We start from the raw sequence: 15,171 nt of genomic DNA on the forward strand, positions 1-15,171 counted from the left end.
CATTTCACAGCACAGCGAGGCTGCCAGCGCCGTAAAAAAGTTCGCGTGCCCAGCGCTAGCATGCATTCACGCGCTGTTACGCTGTTGTACTAGTGATCGCTGGCGTTCTTGCTATCGTGAACTGCGTGTTTTTAACAGCACTTCACGCGAGTACGGCACGTTCATATACCACACTTTACAATAGAGTGCTAATTAAAGAAGATACAATTATCGATCAGCTTCTCGCGTAGCGCGTCTGAGTAGTGAATTTTACAAACGTCTCGGTGGTTAGCGGGTTGTAAAGATTAGAATCCCTTTACTCGCTCAGCTACTTCAGAAATATGCGCATTGCCTTTATCATTGTACTTGTGTCTCAGTGCAGCTCTACCAGCTTCAATTTTAAACCGCCTCAAGCCCACGTGATGGGGGCTTTCCTGCACATTCCGCTTACCGTGCAGGGGAGCGACATTCGCAGAACACGCGGGAGACTCAAATTAGCTCACCTTGTCTTCCGCGCACCACCTGAGCTCCTGCTCTGCATCCAGCGCACTGTTGCTAACTATTTCGCGTTTCATTTTGCCCCTAAAAATCGGAAGAAAAGGTTAATTTGTGTAGAGAAATGGTCCATCTACTATGCAGCTGATTGGGAACAGTTGCCAAGCCTTGTCACCAGGGTACGTTACGTGTTCCCTTCTCTTCCTTCTCTGACAGATTATCCTTTTTTTTTTACGCGTAATATTGGCCGATTTGCGATTAAAATATACCTAAAAATTCAAATGAATTGTTAAATGCGAGCTCTAATATCCGGCGCGCACGAAATAATAGCTGGCGAAATACTGCACGCGAATGCGCCGCTGCGGAACTGACCTTCAAAATAAGAAGAAAAAATAGAGGGAGAGAAGGGTGCGCCTGCTTGCACGGTGGGAGCGCGCAGTGGCTTCCCCCTGTCTCGTGACAGTTTTTTTATCTTAGTATTTTGTTTATGTCGCTAGGGTCCACCGGAGAGTGATGTCCGATGTAAAGCAGGCTTCAAACCATCGAATGCAGTGAGGGACTGCGCGCTTGCCGTGGAAGCGACGCAACCGAGCTGCCGGAATGATGCGGTAAGCGGCAACTTAGGCCTAGACGGTTTCGCATGGCCTATGCGAGCGCGCGCGAACGCTCTAGCCGGTGGGTTCCCGTTATGAGCGCGCGCCGAAAATGGAAGATATGGTCACTCCCCGTTCGGCCGCACTAGTTGCAGCTTCGGGCTGGCGATCGTGCGTGCATTGCTAGTTCCCGTTGTGTTCCACACGTGGCTACCGATTTGATGCGTGAGCCAAATTACTCGCGAATGTTGTGGCACGAACCGCGCGCTTTCCACCTGTGTGCACAACTGCCGGAGCGTAGCGCCATGCAAAAAACACCGCGCCTTCTTTGTGCCGTGTGCTTCAATATGTGCGGGTTTCGGCCGCAGAGTCGGCAAGAATCGTGCTGGCTCGCGTATTGCGCCAGTTTTGCAGTGTGCTAGCCGCTTTAATTGACGAGTCCGTCGCTACGTTTGCGCAATGATGTCCGCACATACGTGTCCTTATGGCTCGGCTAGACAAAGTTTTGAAGTTGGGTGCAGAACTTCGCGCTCTCGAGCTCGGCGGCCGAATATCCGGCTGCGAGGAAGGCCTTCAGTTCCGCTTATGTATAATGCAGGTTTCTCTATCGACGTGTTGCTGCGTGTTTGCCGTTACAGTGTGCAGAAAAGACCAATGAAGGCTCTTAGTTCCTGTCCCACTATGGAGTTGGGCTGCGTGCGAAGTGTTTCTAGTAGTTACTGCTCCTTCCTGCCTACCTACAGTTTAAAGTGCCCGTTTTGCACTTTATCCAGCCGGTTGTAGACATTTGGTGAAACAGATATTTGGGTTGGGATTGCAGTCTGAAAAGACTAAGCCATGCACTAAGCAAATCAGGTGTTTTTGTCTGTATGTGCAGTTATTTAGTTAGCACACTTTTTCATCCTGACATGTTCTTGTTCTTCCTTTTACCGACTGCTTTCCTTGATGTTGAGAAAAAAGAAAATGATAAAAGTTCTGCCTTGTACGAGGAGGAGATTTTATGGCATTTAGGTTTTTTTTTTTTACTTCTTCAAAACAATCATTGCAGCCTGCTCCTGGTGCTTATGGCCACAGTCTGTGTACTCATTTATAAACAAAAGCTCTGACTGCTCTGCAGCTTATTTTCCAAGGACAGCATAGTGTTGTTTAGGATGGATGACCGTGTCTTCGAAGCTTGTGGAATTGTTTATTGGGTGGCATAATGTAATAGGTAGCTTTCTTGCTAGTGCCACTTGAATTGTTCGTTGCATTTCTTTTGCTAAATGTTCATGTTTCTACCACTTCATCTGGCAGCTCCTGCCACATGCTGCTGCAACCACGTTTCACTTCGTTTTGAAAAATCTGGAGAACTGTACTGTCTCATCATCATCATCACCAGCCTGACTACACCCACTGCAGGGCAAAGGCCTCTCCCACATCTCCAATTAACCCTGTCCTTCGCCAGTTGCGGCCACCGTATTCCTGCAAATTTCTTAATCTGATCCACCCACCTAACTTTCTGCTGCCCCCTGCTACGCTTGCCTTCTTTTGGAATCCACTCCGTTACTCTTAAGGACCGGCGGTTATCTTGCCTTCGCATTACATGCCCTGCCCAAGCCCATTTCTTCCTCTTGATTTCGACTAGGATGTCATTAACCCGCGTTTATTCTCTCGCCCACTCCGCCGCTTCCGATCTCTTAATGTAACACCTATCATTTTTCTTTCCATAGCTCGCTGCATTGTCCTTAACAGGTCTTAATGGCTGTCTGGCAGTCCTGGAATCACTTTTTGTAATCTTTTTAAGGAGTATGGACACCAAATTTCGGTTGCATGTTTTCTTCTTTGTAATGATGTGTAAGACATTATATGCACTCTAAACACGAATTGTCCTCTAGCATGCGCTAGAGGACAATTTTACTCCCTTTTTATTCCTTTCTGTTTAGACTGTATTTGTCAATGGCTGCTAAGTAATTTATAATTGAATTTCTTCTCTTGCCTGTTTTAACTTCGGTTTCAACAGCCGAGCGATGGCTATGATGTCAAAGGTCAGTAGAGGTCACGTGGGGCGTGATGATAACTACAATATAATGGTTCCTTCTTTGCTCATGATTCTAGCTCCTGAGGCAGGCTGGGTTTAGCGTTGTGGCGAAATGAAATGACGTAGCAGTAGCTACGTCGCAGTTTTTTTCATGCCTCACAGGATCTGTACTGTCTTAGGCGCCTAAGTATTGTGCCTGAATAAAGTCTCATACTACTACTACTACTACTTCTACTGTTGCTGCTGCTGCTACTACTACTACTACTACTACTACTACTACTACTACTACTACTACTACTACTACTACTACTACTACTATACTGACTTTGTCAAGTCATAGCCATCGCTTGGGTGCTGAAACTGAAACAGATCAGAGAAGAAATTTGATTATAAATTATTTACTGGTCATAGGCGAATACCACGTGATGATCCATGTATACTGATGTCTTGGGCATCATTAAAAGAAAACATGTAACTGAGGTTTAAGTAATGCATACCTGTCATACTTGACAGTAATTTTTCCAATCGCAACATAAGTAGCAAGGTCATGAGTCCAAGGTGACGTGCAAGTTGCATAAAATCGTGTTGCAAAAAGTGGTTCTGTTGACAATGTGGTGACGTACTCTAGCAGTGTAGCATCGATTGTTTGCCAATAGCTTTCCAACGGAGTTCCCATCTAGAAGGAATCGACACCAAAATGTTATTTACTTCTTGGAATCACAATGCTAGCAATTAATCATCTTAAACTGTAATGCAGAATCCACCGTTAAAACAGGTCTTTCTGAATTTCATGTTCATTTTTGTTGACTGTTGTTTGGAGGCAGTGGCATGTCATGAATTAGTCTTTTGCATTGTTTGTGAAGCCTTGCTTTTCCAACAGTTGATCACTGAATGGAACCCTTCTTTTTATGTCTGTGGGAACTATGGATTTCTGTTGCATGTGAACAGCACTTCATTTCTTTCTTCTGTCAGGTCTAAGGTAGGCAAGAACATGGTTAGGGAGCCACATTATCATTGCACAAGTTGCGGTTCATTTAAAAGCTTGTTAGACATTTTTATCAAACGCCCAGGGTAAAAGGTTGGGTGGCTTTGCAAGGCACACTGAACAAGTCTAATGCACTGGGCAATGGCGTTTGGAGGAGAGGCTGTGAGAATCGCAGTGCACAGTCAGAATCAGTATGAAGATGATCACGTCGGATTTAACCCACTCAGAATAAAGCACTGCACCGGAGATTGTTTTGCAAGAAGGCTGTGCAAACGAAATGTGCACTGCTGATCCTTTCATTCCCCTGTGCAGCGTTGTCGCATTTATTGGAAAGCGAACCACTCTTCTAGCTCCAGGAAAGATTTACTGGTATTTGTCGCCTGACATGAAACTAACCGCCTTCATATTAACCCTTACTGTACTATCAGCAAGAAATGAAACGCGAATAAGACAACTGAGCCAATGACAGCAAAATATAAAGCTCTTAGCCACAGGAAGCTCGATACAAGCTCAGGTTGTTTGAATTTTGAAAGCGCTAACAGTCTCCTTGAGAAATGTTAATCAATCTTGTTTGTAGTTCCTCTTTAGGAGCTAATATGATGGTGTTTTTCTGTTGCCATCTCACTTTTCTTGTTCGCGTTTCATTCGTTGCTGATAGTACATTTACCCTTTGTGCCATCATCACCTCTCTCTCTCTCCTCTCTCCCTGTTTCTTTCCCCTTTCTCTTTACTCCAGCTGACCTCTACAACCTTCCTCGCATTAAAGCTCTCTCCCTTATGCGCTTCAACTCCCGCCCTCTTTTTGTCCAGCATTACCAGATGTTTTGGCGATGGAAGTTCAGCGCCTGTGTCTTGAACTTTTATGCAGTGCTTTCACTTTCTGCTTGTTTCACTGAGACGTGTTTGTGTTGGCGCCTTGGTCTGTGGGGTCCAGGTGATGGCAGCGCCTCCCAAGAAGGGGGGCTACCCTTCTCGGCAGCGCCGCTTCGGGCCGGCGCCCCTGGCCTCTTTCGAAGACCTCCCCACCGATGACCAGGACAGTAGCCCCGAGGCACGCAGCCCCGACACCCTTGTGCCCTCCGAGGTGTCCACGCCACAGGTAGGCTGGCATAGCAGTGTACAGTTTCGCTCATCATGACTTGCAACAGGGCTACACAGACAACTAAGTGCGGTTTGCCGCCGCGGTGGCTCAGCGGTTATGGTGCTCGGCTGCTGGCCCGAAAGACGCGGGTTCGATCCCGGCCGCGGCGGCTAGAATTTCTTTGGAGGAGAAATTCTAGAGGCCCGTGTACTGTGCGATGTCAGTGCACGTTAAAGAACCCCAGGTGGTCGAAATTTCCGGAGCCCTCCACTACGGCGTCTCTCATAGCCTCAGTCGCTTTGGGACGTTAAACCTCAATAAACCAATAAACCAATGTTTTAGCCTCGGGGAACACCCCCCCCGCCCCCCCTTGACAGCTTTAAAAATGTGCTGAGGAAACCCGTGTATCTTGCTTTCCGTCCCTACCTGCCTAACGTGCATGACAAAAAAATGTATGCAGATGCATGGCACCTAAAAGAAAAATGTCCAAATTCAATAGTTCGGTCTATTGGTTTATTGGGATTCAGCGTCCCAAAGTGGCTCAAGCTATGAGGTACGCCGTAGTGGAGGGCTACGGAAATTTCGACCACCTGGGGTTCTTTAACATGCATTGACATCGCACAGTACACGGGCCTCTAGAATTGCGCCTCTATCAAAATTCGACCGGCGCGCACAATGAAATGATCGATTCTATAGTAGAACAGTCTGTTGGGAGCAGTTACAGGATGATTGGTCACAAATAATGTGGGTAAAGGAAAAGGGAGGGTTGAATCGTGCATGGACTTTGGAACTCGGCGAAGCCAAAAAGCACTCCAAGGAACCCAACGGCTCTGTGGAACAGAGTTTGAGAGCCCCTATAGTTCTTGATCGCACCATGCATAACTTTGCACCACCTCTGTGTGGCAAGTTTTGTATAGGGAATGCCGACCACACTTTATATATATTGCAGGTCATACTGTGTGTGAGAGTATCTCTGTTTAGCCACAAGTGAGGTGGTATTGGCTGGTAAAGACCATACACACTGAAAAAGGATTGACACATAAAAAAAGAAAGAAAAAAACAAAATTCGAAGAAATTTTTGTTGAGCAGGTCTGCGGTGAAGCAGTAGCATGAAGCGACAGGCAGCAGATGTTCGTGGGGCATGGGTTTCTGTGGACATCTTCAGTATAGCTAGTGCATATCCTTTGAATGTCTATCCTTTCGTCTTATTTTGTGTTGTGCTTCACCAGTACCTATGGGGGTGATTCGGAGTCTCTGGCATTTGTCTGCTGTGTGCAAGTTCACGTTTCTAGTTCCCAGTCTCAAGGGTGATAATTGAGTATAGGTGCAAATAAAAAATGCCTCTGTGCCGAGCATTTGGTGCAAGTCAGAAATGACCCAAGTGATCATAATTTGTTAGTAGTGTTCCATTACAGAGGGCTTTATATTGTAAGGCAGTTGTTTCATGCAAGGAGTCATTTTTTTTTTCTAGCAACTAATAAGCAGGAACGTATTACTGACCTTACCTTCAGTTTCTATTGAAATGCCGTGTCACCGTTAAGAATATTCTGTCCTTCTGTCTGTGTTTCAGTGCCTGCTTGCACAGTTTCCATCTGCTGTGTTATTTGCTGTTATTGTTCGAATTGAATCTGGCATCCAGTATTGCACATTTACCCACATAACACACGAAAGCTTTCAGCTGGCATGATACAGGCAGTGCAGAATTTGTCAAAGAATGCGAAGACAACTTCATAAAATTTTTCTGGGTAAAACATGATAGCTGAGCCTGTCGTGTCTCTATTGACATTGATTTGACAGTCAAGGACAACTCGCATTGTTGTGGAGTTTGGATTTAAAGTTGGAATATTTTTTCTTGCCACTCCAGTTGAATTCGCATTCCAGATTTTAGCAATGATTTTGAGTGTTTGGGGAATTTGCTTCATTAATTTTTTTTGTTTAGGTTTTGTTTTCATCTTCCTTGTGCTATTAGAGTGTTCGAACAGTAGCGGTAATAAAATTACCTTAACTCTGTCCAATTACTGTTTCCCGCCTGTCGATTCAAACTCGTGACGCCTTTACCGAAAAGGACGGCTTGCCACAGTTCTGAAGTCAGTGGAGGTGTAGTGTAACCTCTGGGATCCGTGCCCACAAATAGGTGTCAACGTGTACATTGTACTTGCTGAATTGGCCGGTGATGACAACGCCTGTATTTCGTTCTTTTTTTTTTTTTCTAGCTTATAAAAGTTTTTGGTGAGAGTGGCTTGTTTGTGATTAGAATGTGGTGTGGCACCAATACAGGCCAGCTTACATTAATGCGATAGCGTTAAAGGCTCCATTCACCAGAAAATCCAGTGTTGGCATTTTCGGCGTTGTGAGCAAAAAAAATCACGAGCATGACTCTGGCATATGGTGCTCAGAGAGCAACCCAGGAGGCAGGTAGGCCGCCTAGGTCACGTAACCTTGCGGCGTCATCACAAACTGTCCACCGTGGCAGGTGGCAGTTAAATTAATGATTGGTCACTCGGGAAGATCAATCTGGGTGCCTTACAAGGCCCATTGCAGGGAGCACCTGCCATCACAGGGCAGTGGAGCGTCGCTTAACCACTGCACCACTGCGCCAGGAGGGTGAGGACTACCAGGGATCTACGAATGTAAAGTAGAGAATGGCCTCAGCATATATGTGAACTAACCCATTAAGCTGTCACGTCATACTCTTTAATGCGGAGCTTAAGTGTCCCCTGCAGTTTTTTCCTCAGTGTCTCTCTAATTTTTGGGCATATAATTTCATGATCTTTATTCTACTGAAAAAAATCTCACCACCTGATTGTCACTGCAGCATACTTGTGGAAATAGCCAGCGTTGGTGACACCCATTCATTTGTTGCACTTTTATTGCTTACAAGAATTCTGTTTTCTATGAATGTAGTATCATTGCAATTAGCAAGTGATAAGCTATCTACAAAGGCCAATTTCGAGTTATCCTTATGTCCTGTTCAAAATCAAGCCGTTTGCCCACCTTTGTTGAAGCGCATTGTTTGGATTTCATCATATGCTTGTTTTCCGTATCATCTCTGTTGAAAATGCCTCAGCTTTATTCATTCATTTTATGTGAGAAAATGTGTGACAATGGATGGAAAATGTTTGAAGACATCCTTTGTTATAGGTCTATGTATTTGGTGTAACGGTTTTGCCTTACCAGCTTAAGCATATGGTGGCTTACATAATATGCACCCATTGGAGCAAGTGAATATAAAGCAAAAAGGGAGAAGGGTAAAGGGGGGCACCCAAAAAGTTGAAGTTGGGGCTTCTGTAAAGAAATTGCTTTCCTTGAAGGCGTTCAAGGAATGCAGAATTGTAACATTGTGCTGTTTTGCCATCGTTTAGGTGGAAGGGGACGTTGATTCGTTGGCAACGCTGACGCCTTGTGGCTCGGTGCTCACTGCCAATGGGTCGCCCTCCTCACCCGTGGCGCCACCTCTGCTGGAGCCCCCCACACCCTCTGGTGACTCCCTGACTCCGGAAGAGCCCACACGGCGGAAGGGATCATGGACTGAACTCTTTCTGCGCGGCCGCTCTCCGTCGCGCAGCAGTGGGACCAGCCCCGAGCCCAAGGGCTTTTTTTCGTCTCTGCTCAAGCTTGGTGGCCGCAAGTCACCCCGCAGCCCTTCACCCCACAGCCCGTCACCTGTGCCTACTGCTCCCCGCCTTTCAGTCACTCTGCACGACGAGCAGCCGGATGGAGTGCCGGACAGTTTGCTGAACAGGCAGCCAGAAAGTGTGCCACATAACCAGCCAGACAGCTTGCCGCATAACCTGCCAGACAGCTTGCCATGCAGGCAGCTTGAGAACGTGCCACACAACCAGCAGCCAGAATGTTTGCCGGACAGCATGCCGAATAAGCAGCCTGATAGCTTGCCTCACAACCAACCCGAGGGCAATCCGAAGAAGCACCAAGGGGGTGCTCGGAAGAAGCAGCAGGATGGCGCGCGAGATGAGCCGTGTGCAAGGCCACAGGACCTGGACATTAACGACCCGTTTGACCGATCATGCCTGCTGGAACGTGCCTGTCAGTCACTCGCAGACATTCCCAGTGCCAGCCGGCGAGGAAGCAGGGAGTCGCCTGAGCAGCTCTCGTCAGAGTCAGAACTCGCGCTGGACGCCGTTCTGGCTAAGCAGAGCAGTCAGGATGAGTTCGAGACCCTGCTTGCCCAAGACTCCGTGGAGTCGGAGGAATTCCTCTCGGTTGCCTCGGCCCTGGTGGCGCCACCTCCACCGTCGCGCAGCCCCGTGCCTTCTCGGCAGCAGCGGCTCGAGGTAGTGACCATTCCGATAGAGCGCCCGCGCAGCACGACCCCCATCAACATTGCTCCGTTGGAGGCATTCCTGCCGGTGTCCCCGGAACCCTGCCCTCCGGACAAGATCCGGCTGTTCCTGCCTGGGGAGCAGTTCACGGGTCGTGGACCCCGGAGCCCCCGTCGCAGCTCGCTCAAGAGCTGGCTCCACTTCTGCGAGGAAGGCCTGCAGAGTCCGAGGTGCCGCAAGAGGTCGGAGGACAGCCAGGCGGCCAGCTGCTGCGACTGCCCTGGCCGGGAGACCCCGCAACCAGACTGCCCCTGCGACTGCCACCAGCAATCTCCTGGGAGCAGCTCCCTGAGCAGCCCCGAGCACGCCTCCTAGAGCACATCCCTCATCCGTGAGTGCCCTCTTGGCTTCCTCTGTGTGGTGTCCGTAGTGACCCTTATCTGACCGGCAGTTCTTCTTATGTTACCGCTTACAAAATTCCCAATCCAAAACCAGCCGTTTCCGATGGCCAGTTTCCAGCGAGCTGGGCACCTAGCCATCGGCGGCACCCTTTATATTTTGTTTCTCCACTGTGTTCATTTTGGGGCAATGCTGAACAGCCCTGAATCCTGCAGATGGTATGATAGTCAGCTGATCTGCTTAGTCTGTCTCGTTCAAAGCGCTTGTTTTGTATGCATGGGCCCTGTGGGCGGTTAAGGAACTGGTATGATCGTAGAGCTCTGGTCTTGTTAAGTTACTACGTGTACTACTTGTTATACGTTGCTTGTGCCCAAAAACAGTTTGCAATGGCATAGCCTGATGAGTCGTGGGCACGTTTCATGGGTTGAAGAAGTACTAAAAAAGTACTAATTACATATACAGCTCGCCTTTTACGTTAGTTACATATGCTGTAGTTCAAAGTCTTGAGTGAAACAGCGGTGGAGAATTCGAAAGGCCAGCATGTTGGTCCATTTTGTAAGAAATGTGTCTGGAAAGTATCCGACCAGATGTAGTGCACTCCAGCGGCCTGCGGCTTTGTTTGGCCTTCATTTCACTCCTGGCAGGTAAAGGGGCACTGCTCTGCATGTGTGAGGCACCACCACTGACCTGAGTGGTGTTCCATGACAGTGTTGCATTCTAAATGGCGAAGGGCTGTATTGGTGCATTTTATTTTTTACTCCCCAGCTTGGTCTTAAAGGGATTGACCACTGAATTTTAAGCACCCAAATTTTTTCGCCGCAATTTAAAGCTTGCTCTCTATAGTGCTAAATTCTGCTACAGTTTTATTAGAAATACTGTAGAAGGTTTTAGAGCGAGAGGCCTACTCCTCGGGGTGCAACTTCAGATTTTGATGTGGATGAGACAATGACCTTTAATGCTTCACAAGGTCAAACCGAACTTAACTGCTTGTTGGTATGGTCTAAGCTATGGTAGTATCACCATGCAATCATATGACTATGATCATTGGGTACCTGACTTTGACCTTGACATTCGATTTGAGACAGTAGAGATCATTGTGAACAGAGCTTTCACTCGTATAACTAGGTTCAAGCCATGTTGAACCCCAGCCATTTTTTATTGAGAGTTTTTTGGTCATGCATGTGCCTGTTTTTATTTACAGTTAAACCTAATTATGATTAAATTTAGAGAAGTTCGTGATTTTTTGTTACGTGCAGGTTTTTTTTACATCTAGTTTTTGTGTGAAAACTTGAAAGGACTGTGCACAAGGGAAGCTGCAATGAAAAATAAATGTACTGAAATGGCCAACACATGTTCACAGTACACCCTTGTTACTTAAAGTCGTAAACATGTAGGGTCATTTCGCGATCACATTGATAATGTCAGTGCAGCAGCAGCAGCCACCATTTCTGCCGCAGCTTGCACGACGCTGCTGCATGCAGAGTGGGGAAGGCGGTGGAATCGGTATCAACTGACTCTTTCCATTTGCTTATCTCTTGTAAAAAAAGCAAACAAAAAACAAATACCATCTCGGTTTGCCTGCCTGCCTCTGCTTTTGGAAACTGACTCATTGTCAAGCTCGCCAGCCTCCCGTTGGTGGCGTTCCCAACCGCTGTTCCCGCCCCCACCGTGCATCTGCTGTCGGCACCTGATTTATGCGAGCAACTGAGCAGCAGTGATGAGCGTTCACTGTTTCTCCCAAGCCGTCTCTGCTGCATCCTGTTGTTTTTGCTGCTTTGGACACGAGACATTGTAGTTTCATTTGGCGTGATGCTACAAAAACGAAAGCTGCGGAGACTGCTGCGTTTGTCACGGAGAGCTACTGATCGCACTGTAGCACGGCGCGTTGTGTCAGCTGCGTTCGCTCGTTGCGATTGTAGCTGTTCCTTACGTGGTGGTTGGTGTTTTGTCATCATGAAACTTCCTTGTGATTTCGCCAACTTTCAAGTAACGCTGCAGTAGTTAATGGTAGCAGAGCAGGAGTTTGGGTTGCTTGGTGAATACTCATGGTGAAAAACGGCGCCAACAAGACTGAACACACAAGGAAAGGAAGACACCATAGCGCATGTGGTGCCTTCCTTCTCGTGTGTGTTCCATCTAGTTTCCGCTGTTTTCCACCATCAGTAGTCAATGAATAGTTGGCGTCAAGGTCGACCGTCATAACACCTTTGTTACGTGGAGTTTGCAGATGCACACGCTTCAGTGGGAGCGGCATTAGGGAATTAAGAAATTCGTAATATCAAGTAGTTCACTACATTGGGGTTCATTACATCCAGGCTTAATTGTATTCCGATGCTGGAAACCATGATCAGTGAGTGATGGCGATTGCTAGTTGGCAAAATTATATATTGAACTAATGTAAATTTCACCTGCCAGACATTAATTAGATATTTTTAGTACAGACTGGCGTCCGTTTCACTTTCCACCCCCAAAGCTGTTACGGCATAGTGATGTACGCCTCGTCCACAGTAGTGCAAGTGGACCGTGGTTACACCTTCATCCAGGAAATGTAAAACACTGTGGCGCCATCGAATGACGAAAGCTAAAAACACATCACTTGTGATGCGAAGGGAACAGTGCACTGGAGAGAGGGCAAACTATAATAAAACACGACGAACACTCTGAAAGAAAAAATGAGCTGTGGTTTAACTATTGTCGAACCTGGTTAGAGGGCAAAAGCTGTGGTGAATTGGGCAACTAGACGTAGCTTGGCATCTGTAATGGGTGCGTTCCGGACAACTTCGCTGCTCACTTTGTTGGAACATTTGTAATTTACACGCTTGTAATTAAATTATTTATGAAAACCCCAGTCCATAACTCAAAGATGCGTTTCTAAGACATCTGTGCATTTACTAGATGCGCGCCATCAGCTGTACCATTGGCGTACATTGCGTGTTAGGATTTCAGTGGGTGCCGCATGATGGGGCTACAACTGCACGCCATGCACGAAAGAAATTCATCGGGAAAGTACTTCGCTACTCGCTTAAATGGGATATCTGTAATTTACATGCTCATAATTAAGTTATACATGCACGCTTCAGTACATATCTCGAAGATGCATTTCTTAGACATCTGTGCATTCACTAAACGCGCCTTTATTCGCTTCCAAGAGTCAAAACAGTCGTGGCGGAGTCTCGCATGCCAGAGGCCTAGGTTTTATTCCACCTGCACTACAATTTTTGTCCGTTTTTTATTAATGGAGGCCGCTTCAAGGCCATACCTGTGCCGTAACATGACCTTCAAGGTCTGTACGCTAGAAGTGGAGCTTTTGCTCCAAAAAAAGAAAGTGTGCACTCAAACCAAGTTGCTGATATGTTACTGAGATGCAGTTATGTGGTAGGAGGCACTGATCATGCAAGGTTTCACCACTAGATGGCACTTTATTTTGTTTTATGTAATTTTCAATGTCAGATTAAAACTTTAAATTCTCGTTTCTTACATATTGGAGTGCTCAGTCTATACAATGTGAGGCAAGATCTTTCCATCATAATCTCATGACGTGTTTTGGTCAGTGGTCATTCCCTTTAAAAGTTTTAGAAAGTGAATGATTTGAAAACTTTTTGCAGCAATTGCATGTGTGAAACACATGTTCTGGCAGCTATTCAAGGACGCCTGCAACGGTATTGGTGCAAATGCACTGAAATGTTTGATTTGCCGTTCTGTACGCAAATCACTGATGCTCTGTTACATCTTAATTATCGAAGTGTCACCGCTGATTGAGCGGAGGAAAACTTGTGTATTTGCTGTGCACAGCAAAATGAAGGGCAAGTCAAGCCACTGAAATGTGTGTAGACATTTTTTAGACAGACCTTTGATAAGCGATTGAGATATTGGGAAGCAATATTAAACGGCCTGTTTCCAGGTTTGTTGCAATTTCTGTGGCCAATTGGACTACAAATGTGGGCTGGTGTGTTTTGCTTTCAAAATGGAGTTGGAAGTAGCTTGCGACGCAACTTTCCACTTACACTTATACTTCCGTACAAGAACTTAATAATTGTACAGTTGCAAGCTTTTAAAATACTAAAAGATTTTATTAGAGTTGCACGTTACTGAGAAATGGAGTTGTTGGCTAGGGTCCTGTCTTTGAACTGTGCAGTTACAGGTTTGTAGTAGTGTTGTAATAGTATTCTGAGTTCTTTTTTCTGCTGTTCTGAAGAACATGTTGTTTGCTGCAAATTTTCCTGTGTGTTTTTTGTGATTGTATTGCTTTGGCATTACAGATGTGAAGTTGCCATGGCTATTGTTTTAGGGGCCTGCTCCATTGTGAAGTTGTCGTTAGTACATCTTTTTCTGCTGTGCTTCCTTAACCCCTGTATGCATTAGGTGTAAATAAACATTGTCATTATTGCTGTTATTATTATTTTTATTACCATTAGTAACTACTTGCAGCTCTTAGCTGCCATGGTCTCATGGTAGAGGACCTTCTGTAGCTGAAAAGGCACATGAAATCTTCATCCATTGCCACGAGCCACTACACTGTTTAAATGTGGGCATTAAGTGCTTAACAAAACTAGATTTTTTCATGCTGAAATCATGTCGAGCAGAGTATTAGTCAGTGCTGTATTCAGGAGTAATAAAACATAACGACGCTTTGGAAATTTGTTCAGAGCATTAATGGGAACAGATTTTATTCTTTTGGCATCAGCAGTTTTCTGTGAGACAAAAAAAAGATAGATATAAACCTAACAAGACCTAACCCGGAAATCACCTTATGGTCTCTGAGTTGTGAGAATAGGGTTTACGTTTTTTTTTTCATTGCACTGAGAAGTTGGCAACTTACATTGGCCACTGCAGGCAGTATGGTCCATGCTTGCAATGTTCAGAAACCGTGGGCAGAAACCGTAACTGAGCATCTTCTCTTAATGTGTGGGAGGCACTGGTGACAAGAACTTTGTAGTGTTAATGTAATGACCTTTCTAGTTGCCTCATATTAGTACAGTTGCAAAGTGAGCACCTTACCCCTTAGTTCACAAGACTTAAGTCTTGGTTCACCAGGCTTAAGTGGAATCCACCTTCATCTACCTTTGCTTTTGCGGTTAAAGGCATCCTAGTCGAATGAATAAAAATACGATATATTCCGCATTGCAATCCAGTGAGTCAAGCATCTTTGTGACCCATATTGTGGAGCTTATTAATTTCAGATGGTAAAAAAAGGAGTAGTGTCTGTAGGAGTGCAGTTAAAGGGGCCCAGAAACACAATCGTAGTTAACTGTTTTGCCTGTTGATTGCATACAGTGAGTTATAATGGTGCTATTAGCGTCGGTAATACCGCATACATTCCGTTTTTTAATATTTTAATGTCC

At 45.9% G+C, this 15,171-nt stretch overlaps 2 protein-coding genes across 2 annotated transcripts in view; both read left to right on the forward strand.

The window, feature by feature from the left end:
* Positions 1 to 882: 882 nt before the first annotated feature.
* On the forward strand, positions 883 to 14,222 carry LOC149332224 (uncharacterized). The gene is made up of 3 exons (XM_089557165.1): positions 883 to 1,082; positions 5,004 to 5,168; positions 8,513 to 14,222. Exons 2-3 carry the CDS (start codon positions 5,007 to 5,009, stop codon positions 9,803 to 9,805), a joined length of 1,455 nt encoding a protein of 484 aa, XP_089413291.1. The 5' UTR covers positions 883 to 1,082; positions 5,004 to 5,006; the 3' UTR covers positions 9,806 to 14,222.
* The window catches only part of stnB (stoned B), a 38,857-nt gene continuing 33,365 nt past the window's right edge, over positions 9,680 to 15,171 (forward strand). Inside the window, 1 exon segment of the mRNA XM_089557161.1 lies at positions 9,680 to 9,821. The gene's annotated coding sequence lies outside the window, so the exon portion shown is untranslated.

This window comes from Amblyomma mixtum, chromosome 8 (assembly GCF_055824585.1).
Source record: "Amblyomma mixtum isolate Tamu chromosome 8, ASM5582458v1, whole genome shotgun sequence".
Lineage (NCBI taxonomy): Eukaryota > Metazoa > Arthropoda > Arachnida > Ixodida > Ixodidae > Amblyomma > Amblyomma mixtum.

Bases quoted from the DNA above. Each gene is read 5' to 3' on its own strand.
- LOC149332224 (XM_089557165.1), top strand. From the start codon at position 5,007: ATGGCAGCGCCTCCCAAGAAGGGGGGCTACCCTTCTCGGCAGCGCCGC. The intron at 5,169-8,512 runs GTAGGCTGGCAT...GCCATCGTTTAG, and splicing joins CCGAGGTGTCCACGCCACAG to GTGGAAGGGGACGTTGATTC.